Source organism: Amphiprion ocellaris, chromosome 3, assembly GCF_022539595.1.
Source record: "Amphiprion ocellaris isolate individual 3 ecotype Okinawa chromosome 3, ASM2253959v1, whole genome shotgun sequence".
Taxonomy (NCBI): domain Eukaryota; kingdom Metazoa; phylum Chordata; class Actinopteri; family Pomacentridae; genus Amphiprion; species Amphiprion ocellaris.
Window position 1 is genome coordinate 1,565,458 of NC_072768.1, and position 14,509 is coordinate 1,579,966.

Here is a 14,509-nt window from a genome sequence, read left to right on the forward strand (position 1 = left end):
ATGCATGAGTTAACTGCAGAAAACATCACGACATTCATTCTTGGTGTAGATGCACATCAGCCAGTGGTGTTTACCTGAGCTTCTCTGCTTTCCTCTTGACCGGCTCCTCTTTGTACATACGAGTGCCGTAGAAGTACCAGTAGAGGGCCCCATTTCCATCTTGCCCCAGGGGTTCCACCCTCAGGCTATCTGCATCCAAGCCCTGAAAGAGGTGGGGGCAGGGACATAACATTCTTCAATCATACATGGTACCGTGTTTCTAAAATCATCAGTCATTAGTGCATGAAGTCATTTTGAGTTTCCACAGCTGTGAATAAAACACAGACATGAAGCACTTATGGTTTCTTACTGAATGCATGCATGAGTTCAAGCAAATAAATTATTTAGAAGAATGTTATCTTATGTAAAAGTTGCATGGAGGTTAACACTAATTGCACTTTAGTTTACAGCAGCACATGTATTTACCGCTATTTTCTAAGCTACAATTTAAAAAAAAAAACATAATTTTGATCATGCTTTAACCCTCCTGTTGTCCTCATTTACGGGCACCAAAAAATACAGTTTCCTTGTCTGAAAAAAAATCCAAAAATTCAGTAAAAAAATTCCCCAAAATTCTGAAAATTTGCAAAACCTTCAGGAGGAAAATTCCAATAATTCCTTAAAAGTTTCCCTTAAAAGTTTTATTTAAAAAAAAAAAAAAAAAAAAAAAATTTGGCAAGAAAATTCTTTCAAATATTTTCAAAAAATGAGTAATAATCGTCCAAAAAATCCTAAAAGAGAGTGATTCCATATATATTATATATATATATATATATATATATATATATATATATATATATATATATATATATATATATATATATATATATATATATATATATACATATTTTCTTAAGAACATTCACCAAAAAAATCAACCAAAATCCATTGAAATTCACTGGATTTTGGTTGATTTTTTTTGTGAATGTTCTTAAGAAACATTTTTAGCATTTCTATTATTCCCCAAAAAAATGTTCAAAGATTTCCCAAAAATGTTGAAAATGTGGACATCAGAAGTTTCACTGTGAAAATATATATATTTTTTCCCACATTTTCCAACTTTAAAACGAGTCAATTTGACCCACAGGCCGACACGAGGGTTAAAAGGCAACAACCAGTTTTAGGTGACCTCAGTCGCTTTGATCTAGAAAGAACCATCACGGTTTGAATTCAAACACATCCTGATGACAGCACACGTGCACACAGCGTGGTAACACTGACTAACGGAGCTTCAGCAGTTTCAGTGGAAACCCTGAACCGTTACCCACAACTGCCTGGTTTCGATTTCAAGCCACAAAAAAACAAAAGTTGACACTGAGCAAAATGCTTAAAAACTTTAACTGCTGATTTCCGTAAGTGTTGTACCTTAAGCAGGTCAAAGACGTCGGCAGCATCCAGACGGTAGTCACAAAGTCTGTGCAGCAGCTCCACCTGAGTGCGAGGTGGGAGATTCTCAAAGGGCCCCTCTCGAAGTGGGTTGGGCTTCCCTTCTTCTAGCTCCCACCGGTAGCTGATGATGTCGTCTAGGTAACTGCTGAACGCCTGGGGGCTTCACAGGAAAAGCAATCACACCGTCACCGTCTGTGTCTTTATCAATAAAATCATCAGCTATTCTGGCACAAGATAACCAACTGATTCACCCCTAATAATGTCTTTAAATATTAAGAGAGACTAAATGGGTTATGTCAGGGGTGTCCAACATGTGGCCCGCGGGCCAAAAGCGGTCCTCCAGAGGGTCCAATCCTGTCCTCCAGAGGCGCCAATCTGGCCCTCAAAGTATAAAAATTCCAGAGAAGACATTAACTGCAGATTGTAAATTAGTAAAACTATAAATTTAAAATCATTTCTAGACCATGACAAGTTGTTTGGATCATAAAGTAAAATACTAGATTGCTCATCGTTCTTTTGTCGTTTTGTCTCATTTTTGTAGTATTTTGTCGTGTTTTTGTTGTTTGTTGTCTGACTTTTGTTGTTTGTCTCATGTTTTTGTTGTTTTATAGTTTTGTGTTTCCTTTTTGTCTCATTTTGTCAGTTTGCATTTGCTTTGTTCATTGTTTTGTGCATTGTCATTTTGTGTTTTTTTTGTCTCGCTTGTGTTGTCTACTTTTTTGCTGTTTTGTTTCTCACTTTTGTCAGTTTTTTGTCTCATTTTTGTCATTTGTCCATTTTTTTGTCTCTTTGTAACTTTTTGTCTAATTTTTTGTCTCTTTTTTGGTTTCGTGTCATTTTGTTTCTGTTTTTTGTCGTTTTGTGTCTCATTTTTGTAATATTTTGTCTTATTTTTGTTGTTTTTTGTCCGACTTTTATCATTTTGATTATAAACTAAAATACTATGTTGTCCAGTTCCAGATGACTAAATGTTTTGTGTTTTTGTAGACACTCTGTCCTGTAAGCTGTAACGTGTAAATGATAAACTGAGGCATAATATTGCTGAAATTGAATTTATTTTTCTTAAAAAACTTCAGGTTGTTCATGAAGCTTTGTTCTTTACTTCCTTTTTTTCACAGAGATATGCCAATGAGGATAAAAGCAACATATTCAACTGCAAATGCTTTGTGACATTTAAAGCCAATAACACACGTTTTAATGTAAATCTGAATAATTTTATTTTAGGAAACAAGTGAGGTTCAAACTGTCACAGCGGTTGGAAACACGGAGGTGGGGCTGGAAAAAAAGAAGCAGCTTCTTTGAATGGGAGTTGGGTTGTATCTCTGCTATGAGCCGGTAAATAAATGTTGGTTCCGGTTCAGGTCTAGCTGATTAATCTGAACCTTTCAGTTCCAACTCAGATGAACAGAACAAGGGCGAGGGGCAGGGGTGAGCATCTATGCAACAGCGCAGAGAAAGAAAGACAGAAAAAATGGCTTATCTTGAAAGAGCAGTGTGCACTTTTCACACAGCTGCAGGCTACCCCCTCCTCACTACCCCGTCCCTCTCCTCCTTTCTGCCCCTGGTTTTCTCCAGCATCCTCCCTCCCTCCGTTGCCCCGCTCCGGCAGAGCGTTTAACGCGTGCGGATGAAAAGGGCAGCTCTGTGAAAGGCCAGCGCTGAGCAGCCACCCCCAGGATGCCAGCGCCTGTCCAGTCCAATAAAGCCGCCTGTCCTGCTGCTACTGGCTGCCTGCTTGGAAAACTGGATCACTCCTGCCTCTAAGCTTACCAGTGCACTGTACCACTATACTACTTTCTAATGACGGGCTACAGTAGGAGGTGCACAGCGGGGGAAACCCCACAACATATCGATTACATTTGTGGATTTGAATAGCAGCCTCTTCTATATACTCACTTTCTCCCATCATTTGATTGTGGAGGAGAGAAAAGTTTCAGTGGCTAATCTGCTTTCATATGCTGCGGTGGCAGTCGAGCACGATTTCACCACAGCACCTTTCACAACCATACGGTGAGTAAGTTCTGACTCCTCAGTCAGTTATCATAGCACTGACTCACACTTCCATGGAAGGCTCCTGGGCGCTATGACTAATCTGAAGGAAATGGAAATACTTCATTTGCCTTGACAGGAACAAAATTAACTTTAAAATGTTAATTGATTATCTTCCACTGTGCCTCAGATATTTGATTAAAAACTGGAGGAGATGCTTCCATTGCCTCCTACAGTTGTTTTAGGGTTGCTAAAATCAAATTTTCCCACATTAAGCAAGAATAAGATGGCCTATATTACCTTGCTCAGTGTCTTTCAGGATGAACTGTACCTCAAAATATTAAAATCTACCATATTATTGTTATCACTTCTTTAACTGGATGTACCACAGAGTAGTGCTGGGTATAATTCTGCATATCTTTGATAAAAATATTAACTTTGACAGTTAAATAGAGCAATATTACAGAGAAAAAGAAGTGTAAAAGTCCCTTTCTGGTGTTTTAAAGGGAAAAAAGGTTTCATATGACTGAAACATCAAAAGATTCGCAGCTTTAAGTGAGAAGAGTTCAATGAACTCATCCCAAGTTATCTTCTTTCAGCTAACCTTCTGACCATAAGCTTTTAGGATTACATGACGATCGAGTCACTATTTAGTGCTGAAACCTTTGGCCAAAGAAAAACTGCTTACTGTACTTAACCTGACCCCAAAACTCTGAACTTTGTGTGTCTCTAAATGACTGGAATCCAGTGAGTTGTGATATTTTATATGACTTGTAAATGTGTTTCCACTTTAGTAAAGCTTCCTCTTCTACCATGACTCAAAACCTGACATGACCTGGTAACTTTTGGCATTATGTTAGATTTTTTTGTCCATTTTATACTTACGTGATGTCAGTGCGCTGGTAACATCCCTGCAACAGGCAAGCAATGAGGTCCCCCAGGAAGTCCAAGTCCTGTTCTGACAGGGCTTTCTCCAGCTCCTATCGAAAATGTGGACATCAGAAGTCTCACTGTGAAAATATTTTTTTTTTCTCCACATTTTCAAACTTCAAAACAGGTCAATTTTGACCCACAGGACGACACGAGGGCTAATAAACAAGAGACAGAATAGCAGCACAGAAGGTACCAATAGACAAGAAAACACGTTACTGAATGTTGTCACAGATCAGCTGCACAATGATGGAACCAGGTAAGTTTCAACGAACAACAACTATATGACATGTTCCAGCTGCAAGTGAAGAAAAACACTCCAATATATCAGTGAGTTCTCAGCATACATGACTGAAAGTGTTGGTGTCAGTGTAAGGTAAGCTGGCAAAGGTGGGCAGCAGGAGGGATGATTGGAATTTCCAACTCATCTCATTAAGGCTTCTTGGTTTGCCAGCGGTTGTTGGACTATAGCTAAGGTTCAAGTTCAGCTATGACCCCTCTCCTGCCTGGCATTGTGTTTCCGCCATTGAGGCTTTATGAAGCGGCAGTAACTGGCAAAGCAAACTCTAAAAGACCTGAAAGCAACCAAGGAAGGACGGCAGGCAGCAGGGGCCGAGAGCTGCGACACAACCATGATCCCTCCTTTCCTCCGCTGGCCAACCGAGACACGACTTTCCAGCAAGCACTGCTCTCTCCGACGACACCCGAAGGCTCTGGAGTCGAGCAGGATGGGAGAGACGGATAGAGAAAGACAAAGCGAAGGGGGCAGAAATGCAAATGCAACTTGCCCCATCAGCCAAGTGTCCATTTCCATTAAAGGTCCCTTTTGCAGGATGCAAAGCGAACCCTTCAGGCCAGGGGTGTTGAAATCATCATCACCCAATTTAATCTCAAGTGGGTCGGACCAGTAAAATCAGACCATAATAACCAGTAAGTAACGACAACTCCAAATGTTTCCTTTGTTTTAGTGCAAAAAAGTACTTTCTGAAAATGTTCACATTTAAGGAATTATCTTTTTACAAAACATCATGAACAACCTGAAATTTCTAAAGAAAAATAAGTTCAACTTCAACGACATTCAGCCTCAGTTCATCATTTACACATTACAAATTCCAGATCACAGAGTGTCTACAAAGGAACACAACATTTAGTCACAGCTATCTGGAACTGAACCATATAGTATTTCACTTTATGATTGACAACAACAAAAGTAAGACAAAAAAAGACAAAATAACAACAAAAACATGGCAAACCATAACAAAAATGAGACACAAACCGATAAAAAAATTAGAGAAATGACACGAAACAAAACAAGAGACAAAAAAATTAGACAATAAATTACAAAGCGACAAAAAATGGACAAACGACGCAAGCGAGACAAAAAAACACAAGACGACAAAACTAAGACAAAAACACAAGCAAGACAAAAAGGAAACACAAAATGACAAACAAAATGACAAAAACATGAGACAAAAGTCAGACAAAAAAAAGAACAAAAACAACAAAAACAAGACAAAATATTACAAAAATGAGACACAAAATGACAAAAGAACAATGAACAATCTAGTATTTTACTTTATGATCAAAACAACTTGTCATGGTCTAGAAATGATTTTAAATTTATAGTTTTGCTAATTTATAATCTGCAGTTAATGTCTTCTCTGGAATTTTTACACTTTGAGGGCCGGATTGGACCCTCTGGAGGGCCGGTTTGGCCCGCGGGCCACATGTTTGACACCCCAGCTTTAGGCTGGAGCCCAACCTGTCACTCCTCAGAAAAAAGAACATGACTGTTTGCAGCTGATCACTCCCCAGCCTTCCTGGTGACTGCTCTCTAACAACAGACTTTTTCTCTGTGTCACGCTGCCTCTCATTCACAAGTACCACTGCACTAGTCCCATTGGTATTCTCTACTCCCAACTTCAAGAAAAAAAAAACTGAAATAATCAGAGGCATGTTCGACAATTCTGCGCTCACTCATTCCTTCTTACTCTGCCTCTCTCTGGAGAAACCTAGCCGAGCTCAGAGGTCACTAAAGGTCAGCGTACACACCTCCCGGCCACGGAGAGTGACGGAAGCCAGGAGCCGACAAGTCAGCACGATGAGAACCAGAAGAGGAGGAGGAGGGGAGGACCAGAGAGGAGGTTGGGGAAAAAGTTGAAAAACAGGATAAGATAAATGTTTCTGCTTGAGGTTAGAAAAGAAAAGAGCATGAAGGACAAACAAAAAACAACTTCGGCCTCAGGCTACGATCGACACATACCAGGAGAATGAGTCTGATGACAGCAGATAAAAATCCTTCAAGCCTCATGACTCCAAAGAAAAATGATTTATAACGTTAAAAGCGCACTAATGACAATTTAAAAGTCTAAACATCAACACGCTCAAAACATAACAGACTGTGGATGTCAAGAGAAATTGAACAACAAGAGGACCTAAGGTTAGGAAATGTGTTGTGCAAGTATGCCTGAGTGCCAAGAGAAAACCGAAAGATATTTTAAATCTTGAGGTAAAGATGCAAACACCTAAAGGAAACTTAAACAACATTACAGACACAGTTTAACCTTGTTGGTGGTGAATGCATCACTGGCATCCTGCATCACAAAAAAATGGAAGAAGGATCAATTTCTTGTCAAGACCTGCGCCACTGTTTCACAACCTCAAGGTATCAGCTGAAAGGGTGAGACCTTCAGGTAACATAACAGACATCCCAAACTGAAAAGAGTACAGACAGGTTAATTTACAAACTAATGAAGCAGTGTCAAACTCATTTTAGTTCAGGGGCCACATTCAGCCCAGTTTGGACCAGTAAAATGACAACGTAATAACCTATAAATAACTAAAAAATTTTCCTTTGTTTTAGTGCAAAAAAGTACATTCTGAAAATGTTCTCATTCAAGGAATTATCTTTTTTATAAAACATTATTAACAACCTCCAAGTTCTTAAGAAAAATAAATGAAATTTCAACAACATTCAGCCTCAGTTTATCATTTCCACATTACAACTTCCAGATCACAGAGTGTCTACAAAGGAACACAATATTTAGTCATCTGGAACTGAACCAGAGAGGATTTTACTTTATGATCAAAATGACAAGTCAGATGAAAAAAGACAAAAAAAAACCACCAAAAACAAGACAAAATATTACAGAAATGAGACACAAAACGACAAAAACGTGAGACAAACGATAAAAGTCAGACACTAAAAGACAAAAAAACAACAAAAACGACAAAATTTTACAAAAATGAGACACAAAACGACAAAAAAGACACAAAACGACAAAAGAACAATGAACAATCTGGTATTTTACTTTATGATCAAAACAACTTGTCATGGTCTAGAAATGATTTTAAATTTATAGTTTTACTAATTTAAAATCTGCAGTTAATGTCTTCTCTGGAGTTTCTACATTTTGAGGGCCAGATTGGACCCTCTGGAGGACCGCTTTTGGCCCGCGGGCCGCATGTTGGACACCCCTGAACTAATGCTATCAGGAGTGCTTTTAGGGACACTGGCTTTATGCAGCGTTTTCTCAAATCAAGAAAAATTGCAGGACATATCTGCCTAAATTATCAAGCCTAGACAAGAGACACAGACTTTTAACAACAAAGAGACTGACTAAAGGCTTAAATGTTGCTCAAGCTAGCACATGACTCACGGTCTCATCCCATGTACGTATGTTCTCCAGTTGGCCTAGACGTAAGCGCTGAACATTAAAAGGATAGAAAAACGCTGCATGGATCCCTGCCTACGAGTGCATGTGCATAGGATGCAGGCTGGAGATCCTGTGTCACGTTCCCATCCACTTCCAGGTCCCCTGTCAGGCCGTCTGTGGGCCAGAATGAGCCCATCCATCAGAGACAAACTGCACTTTGATCACACTCAGAAAAAGCTTGGGGCCACGGCTGGGGAAAGGGTGAACAGTCGAGTACAGCGCAGCAGAGAGGATGGCTCTCTGCAGCCCCTGGATTAACACCACCCTTCCCCAACTTTGAAGTACCACACAGCATCTCAGATGGCAAAGGGAAAGGGAATTAATGTGGTGTACGTGCCCTTTCTTCAGCCATCCCTCAGTAACCCGGTGCTAACAAACACTCAGCGTGATGGAGGCCTGCGAGGGACTCTCTGCTGCAGCTGCTAGTGTCCTGTGGAAACCTTTCCCCTCAATAAAAACACACATGGAAAAAGCAGTGGCAAAACTACGTGGGCACAGCTCACAACCTTTGTCAACAACGGACAAAAACACACACGTTTACCGACATCGAGCAGAATAAACACGGTGCAGTACTTCGGCTGCTTGACATTAATGATCAATGAGACTCAACGATAAGAGAGCTGGATAAGTGATAAGCTATAAAGAGTGTAAATCACACAGCTGAAATGTCAGATTTATCACTGAGCTACCACTGCGAACAAAACAGGCTATTCGTTTCACACACTGGGACAAAGATTGGAGGGTGAGTCAAGGCTTAGTCAAAAGGTGTGTCATCACTTCAGCCCCTCAGTAGGCCCGGCTCGCAATCAGCAATTCACCCTGAAGGTATTCGCCACTTCTCTCACCAGACTCCCCTGCTGTTTCTCTCACTGGCTTAACCTCTTATTCCTCTCTTCCACACCATTTTCCTCCCCCTGCCCTGCTGCCCAGTGTCTGTGAGGGCCTCTGAGGCATTCTATTATTCCCCTGACAACACCCTTGCTCCACTCTCCACCCCACTCTTTCCCTTTCTTCGTCTTCCTTATCTCTGCTCTCCCTCCACACGTTGCCTCCACTCCAGCCAGTTGTTGGCGTCACTGTAGCTGAGGACTACAGGTTTCTTAAAGCGAGGCAGAATATAAATGGGAGTGAATGTCTGTTTTAAAAGGGAAACTATTGCCATCCAGAGAAGCATTTTAGCTGTTTCAGATCTAATTTCCATGCATACTAATACACCTAAAAAGGCCTATCACATGATCATTCATTTGCAGAGGGCGTTACAGCCGTCGATGTAAACATGAAGCAGAATTTTGGCTGCAAGTTTACCCTAACTGGTTGTCTATAATGAAATATGAGTTTGTTTTCTTTTTGGAAAATGCTTATCAGGGAACGAATGTAGTGACAACAGGTGATTTTGAAGTAAACTTTTGAAAAAGTCACAAAAAATGAAAAGAAAAAAGTCAACTAAAGAAGTGGAAACAGCGACAAGTGCCAATCAAACCTCAATTCTGACTCTCCTCCAAGGCTTTGTTAAACGCAGGTCATAGGGCTGGAAATAATTTAATGATGCTGATGTTTAAATGTCACTTAACCAGCTCCCCGTAGAGAGAGAAAAGATAATGACAGAGAAAAAATAAAGTGAAAACATGCACAGCAATGGAAAGAAATAAAAGACTTGAAAGTAAAACCTAATTTCTAATTAGTACCAATCCCTAGTAACTCTGTGATTATGTGGTATAGCAATAAAATGTGTAACGATAGAGTGGAGTCATTTGGTAAAGGTGTGAGATTAACCAGCCACAGCCGACCATCTTAAAAAACATAAACCTTCATTCTGGGCAACTCTGCTCTAGGACGGGCCTGGATTGAATGTGATGTATGAGACTCAGGGTGGTAAATGTTACGGGACACAAAGAAAGGAACCATCAAGGCTAAACTGAAGTTAAAAAAAAAAACTGCTAACAGCCTTCAGTGCAGAGCAGAGCATGTGCATTTCCAGATAAACGTGAAATGTGCTTTTCTCAGTGGACAGTAATGGGCTCATAGTGTGTCCCAAACCATATCTGCAGAGAGAGAAAAACTGAGATAAAATGTTGGTCTGGCCAATAGAAGATGCGGGAGAAAGACCGAGAGAGGTTGTGATAAGATGTGCAGCAGCAGATTCAGATTCTGTAGTATCAGGGGGCCGGCCTCTCTGGCTACCCTCACAGCAGACACTTTCCATGCCACTGCCGTTAACAGCTCCTCCGGGGTCTGTATCACCAACAGTTGGAGGACGAGTGCCTGGCTCGCTGGAGGGGGAAGGGAGGCCTGTTTGTTGTGTAAAGGCTCCTCTCTCTTCCTCTCCTATGCTTCTTTCTTTATTTCTTCCTTCCCCACCCCCCTCCCACTTTCAGCTCACACATGGTTCCTCCAGGAGCCATCATCTGACAACACCCTCCACCCCCACACGTAACCACCTCCTGCCACATGACAAACACGCACACGCAGTCGTAACACCACAGGAAAACGCCCTCGCATCCTCAGGATGTACGCTTTGTCTGATTTGAGGAAAGCATCGACATCTTTGAGCTGTTGCCAGACGCATCTGACTGATGCATCAAAACAAGAACTTGTCAGCTGGTTTGCCTGTGTAGTCGCTCCCGATTTACAGATTGTCTGTTGGAGCCACAGTGAAAAGTTGTGTCCTCCACACCTGCATTCCCACCCCAGCAGTTGGACACATTCAAATAATCAGAGCCTCCAGGCAAGGGCACGATTTGTTCATGAAAATATGTGAACAGAAAGCACAACTACAGGTTGTTCTACATTAGCTGAACAACAATGTGGGCAACGGAGACTAAATATAGCTCTTACACTACACTACTGTCAGGTCAGTTTCAACTTTCAGCTGAGTTTTATTATAGTGCCAATGTCAGGGCCAGGTGGGACAGGTGGCCGGGCTGTAACGGAGGAGAGACTGTGGGGGAGGTGATGGATGGACGTTGGACAGGTCCTTCCAGAGTCGAGCACTCTCCCGACAGATGGAGACCCTTTGCCTTGGACTACCTCGCTGTCTATGTGGGTGAGGATCATTACAGGAGATGGGGGGCCACCCAGTACAGTCTCTCTGACTTCCACTGCCAGCTTTGAGGAAACCACATCATCAACTTCCTCGTATAAAACTGAGCTTCCTGCTTCAGCTGACATCCCAGTGGACTCGTGTATACAGACACACACACACAAACCAGCTCTGAAAAAACCTAACCTGTGCCAGATGCATTTTTTAAGGATTTTGAAATAGCAGTGTCAGCGTGTCTGGCGTCAAATGGTGATGGGCTGTAGATCTTGTACTGTGTTTAAATGCCACATTTAACAGAGGATGTGAAATGACAGAGCGCTGGGTATTGTTGGCCCGGGTTCTTTGAAGTCAGCCTGATGTGTCAAGGTCCTAGCTTCCAAGGCCCTCCAGCCTTGTTCACACCGACATTAGCCCCCGCATGAAAAAACTCATCCCCCTAATTCATCTGAATGAGGCCACTTTGTAGATGCAACAAAGGTGTTAATGCGGAGGGCTCCAGCAGGAAAAAAGCAGATTTTAGCCAGAACACAAAACAACATCTGGTCTAATTAATCCAGATGCACCTTCTTAGGGAGCTAATACCACTGCCGTTTACCTGTCATTCATTACAATGACAGATAAAATGATTGTGGTGTTGATAACCTGTGCTTAGGAAAATGATAAGCAGTCAGACTCCTGTATCTGTCACCACAACCGGCTTTTCTGGATTGCACTGGTAATTGAAACAACAAGCCCAAACCAACATAACCTGTTGCAATTTTCTACACAGGACGGTTTGAGCGTAAACGCACCCCCAGCCTACAGTGTCATAGGTGTGAAAGCAACAGGTGAGGAATAGCTACACTTAGAATGTGTCTTCCAGATATCTAGGTTTCAGCATGTGGCCTCCCTCCAATAATCCATGCAGTCAGTAAAACCTCACAGACAAACACACCTCCTCTGCACACGATCATGCCAGCTTTTTCCCTCTAAAAAAAATTCAACTCAAAGTTTTGGAGTAGAATTCCCAAATCTCCCTCCATCTTTTCATAGTTTTTTTTTTCTTGGCCTACTCTCTGCTTTCTACAGGAACCAAAAGCAACACGTTTCAGAATAAATTCTTCTTTTTTACCATCTCCCTCTATGGTGTTACATCACACACAGACAAAAACATCTGCCAAAACAACACAACAGAAGCTCTCTCTAGGCATGCTAACATATTACAGTTAGAACAGCTAACCCCACTGGATTAGATCTGGTTTGGTGAAGTTCTCCTCACACTTTTCATGTCTGCTTCACAACCAGCTGCAAAGATGCAGAGTGAGAATGCAAAACTGAAGGGATGCCGCCCCAGACTGGAGACAGAGAGAGGGAACCATGGGGAGCTGCAACAATGGAGCTGGCAGGAAAAAAACAGTGTATATGCCCCTCTACCTCCCCCTCTGTGCACACACTCCCCATGTGAAACCATCTGATGCATGTACTACTGCTCTCACTTGTCAATCACAGCTGGGGGAGGGGCAGCAACCCCTTACAAAGCCCCCCGTCACAGTGCATGCAAGACAGGGTATTAAAAAAGACATGCAGAAAGGTTCTTGATCTCTGAGCAGCACTCGGAGAGTGTGAAAAAGTTCTGAAGGTATTATGTATGGCCTGATGTGGAAGGGAAGGTGTCAGAGGTTGGTGTCTGTGAGGCTGTAAGAAGGGCTGAGCCGGGGATGTGTCAGTGGGTGGGACAGCGGGGGGAATAAAGGACCAAACAGTATAGATGTAGGATGAGAACGGATCGTTGTTGATGTGTGGGTTCTACAATCTCTTCTCTAGAATTTTCAAAGGAGGTAAAGCCGTCTAAGGTTGAAGATAAACATTATCAGTGATTTGTGCTAATGACTGTGCAAATATCATCACAAATGCTTTCCTTTTCTTACTGAAAAAAATCACTGCATCCCTCTTTTCCATTTGTTTTTGCTGGTAATATCCTGTCACACATCTTCCCCATAGCCATCCTTGGCCCTCACATCAAAGCCTCCTCTTAGAGGCCAGACTGGCACCATAAATTTAGTGAATGCTATCTGCAGTTATAAGGCACATGAAGAGAGAATCAGGAGGCTGTGTGCTTGTGTGAAGTTGGGCCATGATGGAGCAACACTTAAGCCTTGATCCTATTCCCCCTGTTAATCCATTTGCTTTCTAGACAACAGAAACAAGGACATGCTCACAGGCAGCATGCTCTCACTTATTTACCAGATCTAATAGGACTAAATCTTCTTTTGCAATTGCACTGGGGGTGTTTACGGAAAAAAATAGGAGCCCCCCTCCCCAGAAGGGCTGCTGCAGCAGCAGCTAGCACCCAGTCAGAGTGAAGAGCCTCCACCCTCCAGGGGGAAGGGAAAGAAAGAACTACCATCTGGGGTTTAGTCATGGTGATGCCAGGGGCTGGGGCACAGTGACAGGGAGACTACTGGGGCTCTAGAAGGGGACCAGTGATGGCAGAGGGGACAGGACTTGTGGAGACGTAGATGCTAGTCCGTGGACATATCAAACACAACGGGACCACTATGTAGATGGGAGTTTGGCAGTTAATGACAGGCAAAAAGATGGTTGCAATCATTCAGAAGTAGCAAAAAGAATTATTATTAAAGACATCTTCAATGCACTCCCAAATTGGTGTTTTAAATTAGTGTGGCTGATTAGACATCTAGTCAGGTGGAAGTTGGGAACACATGATGCGATCAACTCTATTACAATGATGGTGGTGTAAATGGTCCTACTCTTGTGAATCAGAACTAACAGGAAAGTGAGAGAGTTGCCAATCAAATACAAGATACGCACATCCACACAGTTTAAAAAGCAGATCTAATTGGGCAACAAAAAACACCCATGTGGGAGGACAAGGGTTGTGTGAGATGTTCAAACGTTCAGGCTACACTGAGGATCAGTGCTTATCCACAACTTTACATAGTTGCACAGTCAGAACAAGGTATGGCTGTGATTAAATCAGCAAAACTCACAAACAGGAATCAAGAGATACTTAAAAGTTTGAAAATTGCCATTTAAGATGGGTGGTATAGAGAAGAACATATTGGATCTCAATGTAAAACAGCAAAAGTGGAGACAGAGGCCAGTTTTCATCTTTGAAGTTAAGACTGATTTGTGGTCTCTTAGAACTAGAATTTCTTCAGAAGGACTTTCTGAACACATAAAGAAATATTTTTATAATCGTTCAAAACTGCCACACTGTAAGGTAATTTGAAAAGACTGCCATGAGGACACGAGACCATCTGAAATGGGAATAACATTGCTCATTTATGGACAGGGAGACATCTATAGAGTCACATACAGGTAAATACTAAAAAAAACGTTTTGAATGAAGAATACAATGTCTTGCTCCTCTTTCATCTCTGCACAGCTGATCAAATGTTGGTTT

General features: G+C 41.8%; 1 protein-coding gene across 2 annotated transcripts in view; it reads right to left on the reverse strand.

Moving 5' to 3' along the window:
- Positions 1-14,509, reverse strand: part of LOC111567816 (chromatin remodeling regulator CECR2) — a 45,172-nt gene that overhangs the window by 22,336 nt on the left and 8,327 nt on the right. For both annotated transcript variants that reach the window (XM_023269145.3, XM_023269144.3), the window contains exons 2-4: positions 4,303-4,397; positions 1,405-1,588; positions 75-202 (exon numbers count right to left, since the gene is read on the reverse strand). In XM_023269145.3, the coding sequence (XP_023124913.2) occupies positions 75-202; positions 1,405-1,588; positions 4,303-4,397 (407 nt within the window). The remainder of the gene's footprint in view (positions 1-74; positions 203-1,404; positions 1,589-4,302; positions 4,398-14,509) is intronic.